This window comes from Bos mutus, chromosome 13 (assembly GCF_027580195.1).
Source record: "Bos mutus isolate GX-2022 chromosome 13, NWIPB_WYAK_1.1, whole genome shotgun sequence".
NCBI lineage: Eukaryota > Metazoa > Chordata > Mammalia > Artiodactyla > Bovidae > Bos > Bos mutus.
Window position 1 is genome coordinate 65,263,666 of NC_091629.1, and position 17,839 is coordinate 65,281,504.

At 39.2% G+C, this 17,839-nt stretch overlaps 1 protein-coding gene across 2 annotated transcripts in view; it reads right to left on the minus strand.

Annotated features, from left to right (window-relative positions):
* Positions 1-1,068: 1,068 nt before the first annotated feature.
* Positions 1,069-17,839, minus strand: part of PTER (phosphotriesterase related) — a 76,702-nt gene continuing 59,931 nt past the window's right edge. For both annotated transcript variants that reach the window (XM_005906387.3, XM_070381906.1), the window contains 2 exons: positions 10,485-10,625; positions 1,069-1,904 (listed from right to left, as the gene is read on the minus strand). In XM_005906387.3, the coding sequence (XP_005906449.1) occupies positions 1,694-1,904; positions 10,485-10,625 (352 nt within the window). In that variant the 3' untranslated portion in view covers positions 1,069-1,693. The remainder of the gene's footprint in view (positions 1,905-10,484; positions 10,626-17,839) is intronic.

Sequence of the window (17,839 nt, forward strand, 5' to 3'; positions counted from 1 at the left end):
TCTCTGTTTAAAATACACTGCCAAAAGCCATCTCTTTATTCTAAGAAAAAGATATGAAATGCATGTTGATACACCCTAACTATCAGACTACTTCCACTATTACAGTGAAAAATCTGTTCCACTCTCAGTTGCCTTTGAAGACTCTTTGACAACTAGATTTCAAAAACAGAGACTGAAAAATCTGTCTCTTTTACTGGTGAAGGGCATTTGCATTTTTTCATTTAAAGGAATTAGTTTGTTCTCCTGGCTCCTTCCTCTTGGGTGCTTTCTGTTCTAATACACAGAAAGCTTGATCATCCTTGATCCACAGAAATATCTTTTATTTCACGAACCTCAACTTTCTGAATGAGTTACACCTGGTGTTCCTATCTGAAGGTGCTGTTTGCTTGGTTTAAATGCCTTGGTCTGAGTAACTCTCATGATTTACATGATTAGCAACACTTAGCCCCTTTATCAACACTAATGACTAATTCTATTTGGCCTTTCTAATATGTAAGATAAATTAGAAAGGAGTTGCAGTGGATTTTATTTCCATTTAACAATATGTACTTATCGAAGAGGAATTAGCAGTAAGGGTTTGGAGACTTTTCTTTTTTAGGTAGCAAATAGTATAATGAAGGATTCAACCAAAAGATTAGTTTATAAACAGCGGTATACATCAACTAAGAGTTTCAAAAAATGTTTTATTTACACTAAACATCAGGTCTGGGTACCTTTTAAAAATTTGGCTCTAGAATCAGACTGTCATTTCTAATAGATCTGACCTTTTCTTCAGATAAATAAGCATTATTTTCTGTTCAGGCCCAAGGAAAGACAAATGAAAGGTAAAGAAAATAAAGGGAATTATATATATAAGGCAAACATTTCTCTTTTTTTGCATTCTATATTATTAATTAATTAAATTGTGGCCTTTGTTATAAATGTAATGATTCATTAAACTATATTATGTAATATATTTTGACTTTTATGATTGAATTTTTATAATAGAATACTATGCTGTGTGTTCATATCCCCTTATATAAATTTTTCAAATCACAAGAAAATATAGGAAAACTGGATACCAGAAAGGCACAGGCAACAAAACTGATTTATTTTAAGTATATGAAGATAGGTGAACAGATATAATTAACCTTCCACAATATTTTTACTGTTGTGAATTGGTTATTGTATTACAGTATCCTTAAAATAAATGTCTCAAAATTTAGCTTCCTTTGCTGCAGAAGCTATTTTAAAGTGGGATATTATTCATTAAGCATTAATTAAAGAACAGCAGGATAATTAGTAGAATCATCAATATTACAAGAAACATTAGATTGCTCCAGACGGGGGTAATTTAACTAAAAACAGTTTAAATTTTCTCAAGGAGTGCTGCTGATGGATTAAGAAAACAAAACAAAAGGAAGCAAAACTCTACTCAGGGGATCTAAACTGTAAATCATCATTTGGAAATGGCTACTTTTGTATTTATTTTGTGAAGGAAAAACAATAGGGCTTAATTAGGCTCGGCAACTCCCTGAAGGTACAGATGGAATAGCCAGTTTCTGAGAAGGCAAAAGTCTCCTGCTTCTCATAAAAAGGAAATATCCTGTCATTAGTCCTCTGTGGATCTGATTAATATCTCACAGTGGGTTTGAAATCACTCTCTGTTCCCTGGCAAGCTTTACACTCAAGGTGTGAATTCGTAGCAACCATCCTATTTGAAAGTTAGCCATTGCTTGGGGTTCTCGATCAGTATCTTATCAAGGGCACCCTCAGTTATGCCCCTCAGCAGCATTTTGGGAACAATGTTGGTGAGGATATGGGAATAGCCGTGACCTCCATACTTCGTCAGCCGATTCTTCGTGTGTATGTCATGTGCCATCAGGATTCGATCCTCGTAACCCTCATCCACCAGAAGTCGCACCCTGTGCAAAAATGGCAATTCATTATATGGCACTGGTTTCACGTTTACGACATTCAGAATGCTTTAAACTTTTTCCTACTCATAAACCTATTGTGTGGTCGTAAAGATACCATCTTCCATTGCGAAGACACCCTTAATAAATATTGCGGTGATGCTAAAGATATTATCCTGTCGTACTAGGAAGAGGATTTTTATTCCATGCACACAGAAATTCCTAGCCTGTGATATTTACGATGATGCTTGGCAAGCCTGCATTAAAGATAGCTTCTAATCAGATGTGCCAGTTTGAATAAATGGCCACTTTAGCATTTCATTAAATAACTGTATCCTGAATTTGTATCCAGCTCTCCATTCTAAAATACCTCACTTAGTGAACCCATTCTTCAGATCTCAGTCTCTCTGTCTCTCCTATTTTTGTTTTCTAGCAAGTAAAATCAATGACTATTTGGGATCAAAATAGCAAAACGATAGGAATCTTCATACAAGTAAAATGTTCTGAAACTAAAATTGTTTGGTTTTAAAATGAAGGGCATGTGATGCAGTAGACGTCTTTAAAAATATTTATTTATTTTATTATTTATTTGGCTGCACTGGGTCTTAATTGTAGCATGTAGGATCTTTAGTTGTGGCACGGGGGATATCTAGTTTCCTGACCAGGGATCAAACCTGGGCCTCCTGCGTTGGGAGCACAGAGCCTTAGCCACTGGACCAGGGAAATCCTTTGGTTGTCATTTTTCTAAATTAATTTTATTGAAGTAGAGTTGATTTACAATTTGTGTTACAGTTTGTGTTCATTTCTGCTGTACAGCAAAATGACTCCATTATAAATATATGTTCTTTTTTGCATCCTTTTCTATGATGGTTTATCACAGGATATTGAGTGTTGTTCCCTGTGTTACACAGCAGACCTTGTTTATCCATCCTGTTTCTAGAAGTTTGCATATCTGCTAATCCCAAACTCCCGGTCCTCCCCGGCCCCCACTCCCCACCCTTGGCAACCTTAAGTCTGTTCTCTATGTCTGGAGTCTGTTTCTGTTTTGTAACTATAGTTCATTCGTGTCATATTTTAGATCAATCGTCATTTTTAAAAGGTCAGTTTCAGTCCCTCTGCGTTAGTCCTTTTGAAGCTGATGGGTCTTTTGACTTAGTAGTAGTGTGGGAGCGTTGGATTAAATTGACCAATAAAAATTTACTCTGTCTTCCTTCTATGTCGGTGAGATTGCTATAAATAATGAACTGTTCCTTTAAATTTATAGTCAGTGAACTATAGAACAGCTTTCTGCCTATTGTCTAAACATCTAATCCTTTTTGCTTTGTTAAGTGCTGTAATCCGTAGTGTGAATCAGTCCCCTCGTGACAGCCACCATCTGTGGATGTCTGGATGCTGGGCAGTGTCTGCTGTGACTTCCATGGGTCTCTGAGGGCAGGACATGCAGCTTGGAGACCCTGGCTGTTCTCTGACCTTTTCTATATTATCTTGTTGGCCCCTAAATCCCCCAATGGATCTAGATAGATGGGCAGCACTTTCCTCCAAAGGCTAATTATTTGAAAGGTATCCTTTTTGCTTCAATAGTGCTTCTTGGCATTCTAGTGCATGAGTCATATGTAATAAATACTACAGTAAGCAAAGGGCTTCCCTGGTGGCTCAGTGGTAAAGAATCTGCCTGCTAGTACAGGAGATGGGGGTTTGATCCCTGGTCTCAGAAGATCCCCTGGAGAAGGAGATGGCAACCCACTTTAGTATTCTTGCTTGGAAAATCCCATGGCTCCATGCCAGAAGCCTGGCAGGCTAGAGTCCATTGGGTCTCAAGAGTCAGACATGACTTAACAACTAAACAATAACAATAGTAAGCAAAATGTGTTCAACACACTTGAACACAAAGCTTTGCCTTCTGAGAATGTGCATTTTATTTTATTCTTATGAATTTTTATTGGAGTATAGTAGCTTTACAATGCTGTGTTAGTTTCTGCTGTTCAGCAAAGTGAATCAGCCACATGTATACATATATCCCCTCTTTTCTGGATTTCCTTCCCATTGAGGTCACCACAGAGCTTTCAGTGTGGTTCCCTGAGCTATACTGTAGGTTCTCATTAGTTACCTATTCTATAAGAGAACATACATTTTAAAACAAATTACACTTAAAGGGATGCCAGAAAAGAGCCAACCTGGCTGTTTCGTCTAGAAATCTTCAGTCCTACCACATCTACCCCAAGTGTGTCCTAAAAATACTTGGAGGATTATCTGTGCCACCATCATTATTTACTTCTTTATTTTTTTATTGAAGGATAGTTGATGTACAATGCTATGTAAGTTACAGGCATACAGTACAGTGATTCACAAGTTTTAAAGGTTATACTCTGTGTATAGTTACTATAAAATATTGACTATATTCCCTACATTGTACAATATATCCTTGTAGCTTATTTTATAGTTAATATTTGTACCTCTTAATCCCCCACCTCTGTATTCTGTGTACCCTTACCTCCCCCTATATAGGGGGGGGTCTTTAAAATTTGTATAATGTCCAAAAGTTCTGATCTAAAGTTGCTTTTGGAACAACCTCTCTTTAAGGGAATTGTCTAAGACAGCTATATCATCATTTATGAAGGAAGAGAAATATTTCACAGATGCATGCATAATGCTGAAACTTAGGGTGACAAGCCCTGATCCACAATTAAAAAGGAATTTCCCATTACAGGAAATTTTAAGGTATACTTTCCCCCCTGTATTTTCTGAGTGTTTCTCAACATTTTTGTCTCTTTTCTTTGTCTGTGAAAAATGATATCTTATTACTACAGAGGCATATCATATAGATAAACAGATACCTGTAAGAGGCCTGAGTCATATCCTGGAACACAAAGTTACTAAATTTCGCAGTAGCAAGGAAAGATACTCATTTGAAAATGGGAACCGTTAGAACTCAGTAAGTCAAGAAACTGAAGACTAGTTATCTCATGAGAAAGAGAATGTTCTGGTTCTAGAAACATAATTTTATCTTGACTATCAAGAAAGCTGCCTGGTTGCTCCTAAAATAAGGGATCATCTCACATGCTGTGCCATTGTGTCGAACAGTAGTTAGAGGCTGCCAGAAGGAAGGAACCACTACAGATGAGAAGACAAAAAATCACAGTAATTATAGAAATACAAATGAGTTAGTGTTTTGCAAACAAATATTAGAGAGAGACTACAAAGTGTGAAAAGGCAGTGATATAATAAGATTTGAGAAATGGAGCAGAAGATTGAAAACAGGTGTTAGACACAGAATTTCTGGTGCTAAAAACCAGAGGTAGGCAGGAGCATGCTTCTCTGTTCACTGCAAAGCTTTACGATTCCTGAAGCTCGGAGAAGGACTGTTGATGAGTGATGAAAACCAAGCACCCGAGACCTGGGGACAGGGAATAAACCAGGGCGTACACAACCCCAAAGGTCATTTAACAATCACCATGAGCCGTACTGGAGTCCAGTGACTCAATGCATGACTTTTTAAAAAAATTAATTTCTGGTGAAGTAGAATTGCTTTACAATGTATTAATTTCTACTGTACAGCAAAGCACATCAGCCATACCTGTACATTTATCCCCTCTTTTTTGGACTTCCTTCCCATTTAGGTCACCACAGAGCATTGGGTAGAGTTCCATGTGCTACACAGTAGGGTCCCATTATTTATCTATTTTATGCATAGTAGTGTATGTCCATCAATCCCAATCTCCCACTTCATGCCATCCTCCCTTCCTCTCTTGGAATTCATACATTTGTTCTCTACATCTGTGTGTCTATTTCTGCTTTACAAATAAGATTATCTATACCATTTTTCTGGATTTCACATGTATGCATTAATACATGATGTTTGTTTTTCTGACTTACTTCACTCTGTCTGACTTAAAATTTACAAAAGATTAAAGATATGTACATATACAGACACATAGATATACACAAACACAGATGTGTATATATACATAAAATTTTTATGTCGTTCCATACATCTAGAATGTTTACATTTGGCACAATGAAAGCTCATATCTCCATCGGTCTCCCTCTATGGATCCCCTCTTTTACTGAAAGTCTAGGAGCCTTATGCAAAGCATAGGGATAGAAAAGATACACCTCACTGCCACAAGGGGGCTTAGAGAAAGGAAGCGAACCCTGGGAGCAAGCTTCCTATTTCCAAGATGAATTGTAATATATGTGTTTAGGGCATTCATGAGGAAGTCATGATTTTGTGATCATGAAAGATGAGAAAGATCTACCGCACAGGCTTATCTTAAATTCCAGAGAATATTCACCTCTGAGTATGGTTCAAGCTAGTACGGTTTGCCAATACTGAATAGTACTTCTGGGCAAGTAAATTTAAATTATAAAACAAACAAACAATAAATCTGTTAATCAAAGAATTGGTTTGAGTAGTTGAAAAAAAAAAAGACCTAGTAATACTAGTCAGGGCATTCAAGGCAGTTTAAAGATGTAGAGTGAGTGTCTCATGTTTTTGTAACTACTGTGACATTGCTCAACTATCTTTCTCTAATAATATTAAACTGGAAGGTATTTTAATTAATGAGCTCATCAAGGAGGTATGTCAGTTCACAGGACAGCAGAAGACACACATGTAAAGATCGACTGCCCAGGGGAAAGACCCTAAAGCTGCTGGACCTCCCCCGTACCCCAGTGTATGTGTACATATGGTCATAGTAGTTCATGTGCTGCTCAAGCCTCACATTTTCTGACATCACTTCTTTTTTTTTTTCTCTAATTTTATTTTATTTTTAAACTTTACATAATTGTATTAGTTTTGCCAAATATCAAAATGAATCCACCACAGGTATACATGTGTTCCCCATCCTGAACCCTCCTCCCTCCTCCCTCCCCGTACCATCCCTCTGGGCCGTCCCAGTGCACCAGCCCCAAGCATCCAGCATCATGCATCGAACCTGGACTGGCAACTCGTTTCCTACATGATATTTTACATGTTTCATTGCCATTCTCCCAAATCTTCCCACCCTCTCCCTCTCCCACAGAGTCCATAAGACTGTTCTATACATCAGTGTCTCTTTTGCTGTCTCGTACACTGGGTTATTGTTACCATCTTTCTAAATTCCATATATATGCGTTAGTATACTGTATTTATGTTTTTCCTTCTGGCTTACTTCACTCTGTATAATAGGCTCCAGTTTCATCCACCTCATTAGAACTGATTCAAATGTATTCTTTTTAATGGCTGAGTAATACTCCATTGTGTATATGTACCACAGCTTTCTTATCCATTCATCTGCTGATGGACATCTAGGTTGCTTCCATGTCCTGGCTATTATAAACAGTGCTGCGATGAACATTGGGGTACACGTGTCTCTTTCCCTTCTGGTTTCCTCAGTGTGTATGCCCAGCAGTGGGATTGCTGGATCATAAGGCAGTTCTATTCCCAGTTTTTTAAGGAATCTCCACACTGTTCTCCATAGTGGCTGTACTAGTTTGCATTCCCACCAACAATGTAAGAGGGTTCCCTTTTCTCCACACCCTCTCCAGCATTTATTATTTGTAGACTTTTGGATCGCAGCCATTCTGACTGGTGTGAAATGGTACCTCATAGTGGTTTTGATTTGCATTTCTCTGATAATGAGTGACATCACTTCTTTACTCCAATTTGGCTTACTCCCATTCCAACGAGTTTTCTTCACTCAAAACTTTTTTCTGCTTTTGTCATCATGGAGAACTACTTCTCTGCTCAACCTTCTGTTTTCCACCCTGAGCACGAGTTGCATCTTTCTACTTTTTTGCTCACCCTCTTCCATGTTCTGTATTCACTCACTTCATTAAAGCATCCAGGGATTTACCCCTACTATGTTACTGCTAGATATCTCTCCATCTCTCTCTTGTATACTTTCTTCCCTCCAGCTTGGACCTCATGACCCTCATCTCAACCCTGCCCTTGTCCCCTTTGGATATCAAGCACATGCTTCAGACAGAATCCCAGCCTTCTCTCTGTTTACATCTATTACTTCTACTCACAAAACATTTTTTTAGGAAAATAACCACCAAATTATGCAGCTTGGTGCTCATAGACAGTCATGCAGTAATGATCTCTGGCCTCCACTGGGTCTTCCATACAACATGTCCTGAGCCAGTATCTCTCTCAGTCACTCCCCATCCACTCCCAGCCTTCATCCTCCTATACAGGGTCCTGCCCTGAATCTATTCCTTCCTTCACAGGAGACGACCATGACTCTTTCACAGGCGCTTTTGAGATCAAATGGGACCATCTGTCCTCAGTGTTCTGTCCCTTTCACCAAGACATTGATCTGCACTCACTCCATTACCTGCCTCACCTCCTCTCATTTCTACGGAAATAGCATACCTCCTTTTCTAAAAATACTGGTTTATTTTTAATTGAAGGATAATTGCTTTACAATGTTGTGTTGGTTTCTGCCATACATCAACATGAATCAGCCTGTGGCTGATTTAACCAACCTTGTATTTGCTGCCCAAATTCCATCTCTTTGTCTCCTCAGGAGTCTTGCTCTATATCTCTTATCTGTCCAGATTTTTTTAAGTCAACACTGACTGATCACTTCCATAGTATACCCCAGGTGAAGGTGAAGTCGCTCAGTTGTCTCCGACTCTTTGCAACCCTACCGACTGTAGCCTACCAGGCTCTTCCATCCATGGGATTTTCCAGGCAAAAGTACTGGAGTGGGTTGCCATTTCCTTCTCCAGAGGATCTTCCTGACCCAGGGATCGAACCCAGGTCTCCCACATTGTAGGCAGATGCTTTACCGTCTGAGCCAGACCCTCAGCTAAAAACTGCATGCTTTGTTTCATATAAATTCTATAACAACCCGATAGAATAAGCACCAAGTCTCTGGATTCATTCTCTCGGTCTCCTAACAAACCCTTTCTTTGCCCTATCTGGTCTTTTTTTTTTTTTTTTTTCCATATTTATCTACTTATCTATTTGACTGTGCTGGGTCTTAGTTGTCGCATGCAAATTCTTAGTTGCAACATGTGGATCTAGTTCTCCGACCAGGAATTGAACTGGGCCCCTTGCATTGACAGCATGCAGTCTTAGACACTGGACCACTAGGGAATCCCCTGTCTGGTCTTCTAGCTCTAGCTCTACAACCCTGCTTCACCTTACTACCAAGTTTCTTGAAAGAGTAGCCTCCATATTCTCTGTCCTCTTGCTCACCTTCTAGTCTTTCCTCAAGCCTTTTCTGCCAAGGCTGCACTTACTGACTGTGAAATGGAATTTCCTGATGGTGAAATCCAATGGATACTTTTCCCTCTTTATCTCTCTTGGTATCTGCCACTTAGTACAAGGGTTCAAGTCCTTCTGCTTTAAGTATCCTTCTCCACCAACTTCCATAACAATGCTGACTTCCCTGATATTTCCCTGATATTCTTAATGCTTTGAATATTTCTCAACCTGTCCTTGAGGGACTGTTTCTGAGTTCATCCCTTAAATGTGGGTGGTCACCAGGGTTCTATCCTCATTTGCTTCTTGGAATGATCTCATTCATTCCCACGCTACTGACTGTCACATGCAAACCAACAGTGTCTAGCTGCATGTCCGAGTCTCTGTCCTGAGCTTCACACCCTTTTCCCATGGCCTCATGGAGTAGCAACCCTATATTCCCAAACTAAAGTCATCCTGCCGATCCCAAATCTATTTCACCTCCCAGGTTCCCTAACTTGGTGCATTCATTCTTCATATCACCAGGTAACCAAGGCAAACCAGGTAACCATCTAGTCTTGACTCTCAAAAATTTCCACTTGAGTGCAGAGAATGACTTGTATAATTATTTGTTTTCCCTCACAAATATTGAACAATTTTGAGAGGTTGGACTTTGTATAATGTTTGACCTTACAGCCTTTCAGTTGCAATTACCTCTTTAGTGAATTTTTTTTTTTGGATTTGTAGAAGGTTTTATGTAGTCTGAAAGCAGGTTTTTTCCATAACCAATTAGGTCCCCACATTTAATGAAAAGCATGTTTCATCTCTAATAAATACCTGAACAGACTTGGCTCATTGTCACAAACAAATTCCATCAACTCTTAATCGAGTATCCTGGCTCTGTAGGAATTTTATTATTTATTTATTTATTTATTTTTAAATTTAAATTTATTTATTTTAATTGGAGGCTAATTACTTTACATTATTGTGTTGGTTTTGCCATATGGTGAATATTTTTAATAAACATTTCAAAAATTCATTGCAGGAGGTTAGGACTTTAGTGTAATCAACCTGAGAAAGAAACAGCTTACTTCATTAGGAATAAAAACAGGGAAATGTCTTTTGTTCTTTTACTGTCAGAGCAGAGATTGAGTATTATCTGTGTTTCTTATCAGCTGCCCATCTGCACTGAACTTCTAAGGCTCTGCTAAGCTTTTACCTACTTAGCTTGACTCATTTTCTCCTTGAAATAATATATAGAGATTTGCCTTCCTGAAACAGCATTGATATATTTTCCCTTGCAAGTCTCTGGTTCCGCCTGCTTATTGTTTCCTGAATCTTTACTAATTCCTACCCAGATATGAAAGTCCAGAAGAAATGGTAAAAGGAAATGCTGTGAGAGATTTCATCATATTTACCTTTTAATTCTTTTATTATCATTGGGCATGTCAATATCTGGGTTGAACTGATAATGAAAAAGTTCAGTACCAAAGAGATCATATTCCAAGTAACAGCCAAACTGAGCAAACTCCAGTAGTTCCTTCTTATCCAGGATAGTCCTAGAGACAAGAAGACAGACATATTGTTACTATCAAGACCATGTTTTCCACACATACAGATTAAAAGTGTTAAGCACACTATGTACTGGAATATAGTCGAAATCAAGTAAAAGAACTTTGGAGTTGGCTTTTAGGATGTAACTATAAAATATTAAGTTCAATTGTTACTAGAAATTAGGAAAAGTGAAGGAAAAGTGCTAGTTGCTCAGTTGTGTTCAACCCTTTGCGACCCAATGGAATGTGACCACCAGGCTCCTCTGTCGATGAAATTCTCCAGGCAAGAATACTGGAGTGGGTTGCCATTCCCTTCTCCAGGGGATCTTCCTAACCCAGGGATTGAATATGGGTCTCCTGCATTGCAGGCAGTTTTGTTTTTTTTTTTCCCCCACTGTCTGAGCCACCAGGAAAGCCCAGAAATTAGGGAACATTCTCATCCAAAAGGGAGTTTTCTCATCTCAAGGACTTCAAAACTATAGACATTTTAATTATGCTGCCATCTCAAAAACAATGTTGTAATTCTTTTCCAAAATTGTCTTCAGGGTAGGCTCTATATTCTTTTGAAAATCCTTAGTGGGACTGATATGAACTATACTACTACTACTACTACTAAGTTGCTTCAGTCGTGTCCAACTCTGTGCAACCCCATGGACTGCAGCCTACCAGGCTTCTCCATCCATGGGATTCTCCAGGCAAGAACACTGGAGTGGGTTGCCATTTCCTTCTCCAGTGCATGAACGTAGAAAGTGAAAGTGAAGTCACTCAGTCGTGTCCGACTCTTATCGACCCCATGGACTGCAGCCCACCAGGCTCCTCCGTCCATGGGATTTTCGAGGCAGGAGTACTGGAGTGGGGTGCCATTGCCTTCTCCCGATATGAACTATGGAAACTATCAAGAAGGAAATTAGCCCAGGACTGGAGAATTAGGTGAATAATACTGATCTGGATAAAACATGAAGCCAAGGTAAGGCAACAGGGTGATTTTCTTGTGACAATCATAAAGTCGTTCTAAAATTAATCCCAAAGCCTACGTGAATATCAGTGCAATTTTTTAAAAGGGGAAATGCTCCTATAGATATTTATGTTCTGGTGTGTTTATTTTTTAAATAGAATTTATTATTTTATGCTAATTTTATGGGTATCTTCTCACTTCAGTAGAGATCATAGCAAAAATATCACTCTTTGTAAGACTATGTAAATGAATGGAAAAGGAGAAAAATATAGGATAAGTGCAGGCTTCAGACAGAAAAGTCAAGTCTGGAACAAGAGTAGATTATCTCAAGAAATTTAAACTCTAACAGATAAAAAGGATACATAAAGTTAACCCCTGGAATGCGACAGTAGGAAGTCAAGGGATACCTGGAGTAATAGGCAAATTTGGCCTTGGAGTACAAAATTAAGCAGGGCAAAGGCTAATAGAGTTTTGTCAAGAGAATGCACTGGTCATAGCAAACACCCTCTTCCAACAATACAAATGAAGACTCTACACATGGACATCACCAGATGGTCAACACTGAAATAAGATTGATTATATTCTTTGCAGTCAAAGATGGAGAAGCTCTATACAGTCAGCAAGAACAAGACCGGGAGCTGACTGTGGTTCAGATCATGAACTACTTATTGCCAAATTCAGACTTAAATTGAAGAAAGTAGGGAAAACCACTAGACCATTCAGGTATGACCTAAATCAAATCCCTTATGATTATACAGTGGAAGTGACAAACAGATCCAAGAGATTAGATCTGATAGAGTGCCTGAAGAACTGTGGACAGAAAACTTCATGACATTGCATAGGAGGCAGTGATCAAGATGATCCCCAAGAAAAAGAAATGCAAAAAGGTAAAGTGGTTGTCTGAGGAGGCCTTACAAATAGCTGAGAAAAGAAGAGAAGCTAAAGGCAAAGGAGAAAAGGAAAGATATATCCATCTGAACGCAGAATTCCAAAGAATAGCAAGGAGAGAAAAGAGTGCCTTCCTCAGTGATCAGTGCAAAGAAATAGAGGAAGACAATAGGATGGGAAAAACTAGAGATCTCTTCAAGAAAATTAGAGATGCCAAGGGAACATTTCATGCAAAGATGGGCACAACAAAGGACAGAAATGGTATGGACCTAACAGAAGCAGAAGATATTAAGAAGAGGTGGCAAGAATACACAGAAGAACTGTACAAAAAAGATCTTTATGACCCGGATAGCCATGAAGGTGTGATCACTCACCTAGAGCCAGATATCCTGGAATGCAGAGTCAGGTGGGCCTTAGGAAGCATCACTACGAACAAAGCTAGTAGAGGTGACAGAATGCCAGTTGAGCTCTCTCAAATCCTAGATGATGCTGTGAAAGTGCTGCACTCAATATGCCAGCAAATTTGGAAAACTCAGCGGTGGCCACAGGACTGGAAAAGGTCAGTTTTCATTCCAGTCCCAAAGAAAGGCAATGCCAAAGAGTGTTCAAACTACTGCACAATTGCACTCATCTTACATGCTAGCAAAGTAATGCTCAAAATTCTCCAAGCTAGGCTTCAACAGTACGTGAACCATGAACTTTCATATGTTCAAGATGGATTTAGAAAAGGCAGAGGAACCAGAGATCAAATTGCCAACATCCTTTTGATCATCAAAAAAGCAAGAGAGTTACAGACTCTGCTTTACTGACTATGTCAAAACCTTTGACTCTGTGGATCACAACAGACTGTGGAAAATTCTTCAAGAGATGGGGATACCAGACCACCTGACCTGCCTCCTGAGAAATCTGTATGAAGGTCAAGAAGCAACAGTTAGAACTGGACGTGGAACAACAGACTGGTTTCAAATTGGGAAAGGAGTACGTCAAGGCTGCATATTATCACTCTGCTTATTTAACTTCTATGCAGAGTACATCATGCAAAAAGCCAGGCTGGATGAAGCACAAGCTGGAGTCAAGATTGCCAGGAGAAATATCAACCTCAGATATGCAGATGTCACCACGCTTATGGCAGAAAGCAAAGAAGAACTAAAGAGCCTCTTGATGAAAGTACAAGAAGAGAGTGAAAAAGTTGGCTTAAAATTCAACATTCAGAAAACTAAGATCATGGCATCTGGTCCCATCACTTCATGGCAAATTGATGGGGAAACGATGGAAACAGTGACAGACTTTATCTTTTTGGGCTCCAAAATCACTGCAGATGGTGACTGCACCCATGAAATTAAAAGATGCTTGCTCCTTGGAAGAAAAGCTATGACCAGACTCAACAGCATATTAAAAAGCAGAGACATTACTTTTCTGACAAAGGTCCATCTAATGAAAGCTATGGTTTTTCCTGTGGTCATGTATGGATGTGAGAGTTGGACTGTAAAAAAAGCTGAGCACTGAAGAATTGATGCTTTTGAATTGTGGTGTTGGAGAAGACTCTTGAGAATCCCTTGGACAGTAAGGAGATCCAAACAGTCCATCCTAAAGGAAATCAGTCCTGAATATTCATTGGAAGGACTGATGCTGAAGCTGAAACTGCAGTACTTTGGCCACCTGATGCAAAGAACTGACTCATTGGAAAAGACCCTGATGCTGGGAAAGATTGAAGGTGGGAGGAGAAGGGGACGACAAAGGTTGAAATGGTTGGATGGCATCACTGACTCAATGGACATGGGTTTGAGTAAGCTCCGGGAATTGGTGATGGACAGGGAAGCCTGGGGTGCTGCAGTCCATAGGGTCGTAAAGAGTTGGACACAAGTGAGTGACTGAACTGAGCTGAAAGTTAATCCCTAAAGTATCACTGTAGAGATTCAAAAACAGAAAGAAAGAAAAGAGAAAAAGGAGGAGAGAAAAGAAGGAAGGAAAGAAGGGAGGGAGGGAAGAAGGATGAAGAAAGGAAGGATCCTACCAGGAGACCATATGGAAAAAAATAAGAAGGGAAAATAAGCCTCGTTAAACATTGCGTGAAGGGAGTTAAGAGAAAAGAAGAGATTGTTCAGGATCCAAAGCTGGCCTGGAGACGTGGAACATCAGATAATCATTGTCTTATTAGACTTTTTTCCATTATGATATTCTATTATTTTGGCAACATCAGGATGCCAGGATTAAAGCACTATTATATGTCTATAAATCTGCTTCTAAGAGGTCAGAAGTATTTTCAGAGCCTCTCTTCCAAACCCTAGGAGGACCAGTTAAGCCTCTGTGTCCATGAGTGAGAGGATTCTGCTGTCCCGGGCTACTTCCTGGTAGCTGGCTCTTGACTCTGATTCTGAGCAATCATACTGTAGCTGGTTCCTTTTTATTCTCTCCACCAATTTAGCATAACTTCTAGTTCGTGATGTTGTTTTAGGCAGGAGGCTAAAAAAACTCTTTCCTTTATACTATAAAATGCACATTAGCTCGGTGCCACCTTCTATTAATACTACTCCTTTTCTTTCTTCTTACCATGGAGACCATTTTTGCTTCCAAAATTACTCGGCTAAAAGAATATGTGTTTTTCTATAGTAAACATATTCTGTTTTCCCCAAAGAATCGTGCTTAAAAATGAAATATACACAATTAACATAAGGGGGAAGAGATAAGTTTAGTATTTTTTTTCCTTTTGAGGCAGTTCATTTGGTTTGTTAACTACCAATTGTTAATTACCAATATGGGCAAAATACCAGGGTGGGTGAGGGTGGGGAGTCAAGAAAAGCAATGGAGTTGCCCATAACAGGTTGGATCAGACTCTTATTTCCGGTTGCAATGTCTTTTTGCTTCTTTAGGCCTAAATTCCTTGAGACTCAGTTTTATAAGTATTTAAGTGATATAGTGAGTCTATATCCATGGTAAATGAAAAACTATAAGAAAATCTTTCAGTCTTAGTTCCAACTGAAAAATAAATTTGCTTATCATCATCATAGCCAACAAGTGTAAGAACTTACTATGCTTCTGGCATTGTGCTATGTGCTTTTTATTTATTATCTCACTTAATATTCTCTATAATCCCATCTGGTCTCAGGTCTTTAGATGAGGAAACTGGGGCATAGAGATTAGATATGCAAGGTGATGTGCTGGAATGTAAATTCATTTCGAGGCTAGAATCTACTTCCTTAATCATCCTACTGTGTGACATCTCCTATGGCTAAATAGTTTATCCTCAAAGGACATTTTCCCAGAATTGCATTGCCTTTGTATGTGCATCATGTTTTTTAATTTTTATTTTAAAATGTAATTCCCTCCCCACTGTACCTTCAAACTGCACTTGAAAAATGAGAAATTTACTCCCCAAATAAGAAAGGATTATTTTGTGGAGGTCTTCAATCACTGCATGTAACAGACAGGATTTGACCATTATGTCATTCTGGATATTTCCGGTGATATGGTCAGAGAAGGAGAAAAAGCTCTATTAATCGTGACTGTTGCTTAGAACCTGAGGTTTCTCTAAGCCTCTCACAAATATTAAGGGTCACATATTAAGGGTCTTCTACGCTGAGGTCCTTTCTTCCAAAGTTCAGACTTGAATGTCTAATTGCCTGTTTGCCATCTCTACTTGGATGTCTAATAGACAACTAAAGTTTAACATGCCTTGAACTAAACCCCTCATGTCCCACCCCAAACCAGTTGCTGCAGCACCCTCCCCTGTCTAAGTTGATAGCAACTGCATCCATCCACTGCTCAGACCAACAACCTTGGGGTTTTCTCCTCTTTCTTCCTGTAAAACCCTCTACATCTAGCCCATCAAATAGACTTATGGCTTGACTTTCAAAATATGACCAGAATCCAGATACGTCACAACCTTCCCTGCTGCCCTCCTGGTCCAAAAGTCCATCACCTTTTGCAGGATCCTTGTAATAGATGCTCAAACACTCTCCTTGTTTCTCTTCCTTTGCTCTGTTACTGTCTATTCAATTACAACCACCAAAGTCTGTCTTCACAACTAAGTCAAATCAGGTCTCTCCTGCTCACAACCCACCAACAGCTCCTCATTTTCCTCAAGAAAGAGCCAAGGCCTTACAGTGGCCCATGAAACCCTGTGTGATCCTCCTGTATATGGTCTTCCAAAAGCTTTATCTCAGGGAGGGATGGGGAATGCAGGCATCCAGACCTCCAGCATCAGTTACATATAAATCCTGCCTGGATTGTAAACGTCATCTGAAATATGGCGTGGTAAGTTTCTAGAGGAAGATGAACATGTTCAGTAAGATTCATCTACACGTGTAAGTGTCAAATGTAATCCCTGGGAATTAGAAAGGAGTACGACTTGAGGGAAATGGTCCTTCTGTAAAACACTGTTAAAAATTTCACAGTAATGTATAGGGGAGAAGACTTCAGAAAAGAATCAATTAGGCTCGTGTTTTAGACATTGGGTAAATGAAGTTAAAAAAGGAGACAGACAAATTTGCTGTCATTAAAAAGCCAGGAGATATATATACACACACACACACACATATGTCTCTAGTTTAGTCTAGTCGCTAAGTTGCGTCCGACTCTTTTGCAAACCCTGGACTGTAGCCCACCAGATTCTTCTGTCTATGGGATTTCCCGGGCAAGAATACTGGAGTGGGTTGCCATTTCTCCTCCAGGGGATCTTCCCGACCTAGGGATCTAACCTGAGTCTTTTTTGCCACTGAGCCACCAGAGAAGCCTTGGACACACATATACATGCATATATTGAGTTGGCCAAAAAGTTTGTTCCATAAAATGTTATGGAAAAAATCAAACAAAGTTTTTGGCCAACCCAATATTATTATTAGTGACATTTGGTGATGTGAAACAGCCTAGATAACTGAACATTAGTGTGAAGGCAACTAAGAAATGAGTTGACTTAAATTCTCCCTATTAAAGAAGGGAACACAGTATAAAATCTATGGGAAAAAATAGTGTCAGTGGTCATACATACTTTTCATAAGAGAGCCCTGCAAAAAAAAAAGAGTTTGGGATTAGATATTAATGAGGTGGTAGGATGGAGAAGCAGGTGAAGCAAGAAAATAAAACAATAATCCTCAGGCATTTCAGATGGCCCCATATCATTTAATTCTTACAAAAACTACACAAGAAAAGTATGAGCGTCCCATTTTATTTTTATTCTTTTTTGGCTTACACAATAGACATATATTGTTTTTTATAGTTTGGAGGCTAGAAATCCAAGATCAGGGTATCAGCATGGTCAGGTCTGGTGAGAGCTATCTTTCTGGCTTGCAGGCAGCCACATTCTCACAAGTTTTCTGGTGTCTCTTCTTAGAAGAGCATTAATCCCATCATGAGGGCCCCACCCTCAGTGATTGTCCTC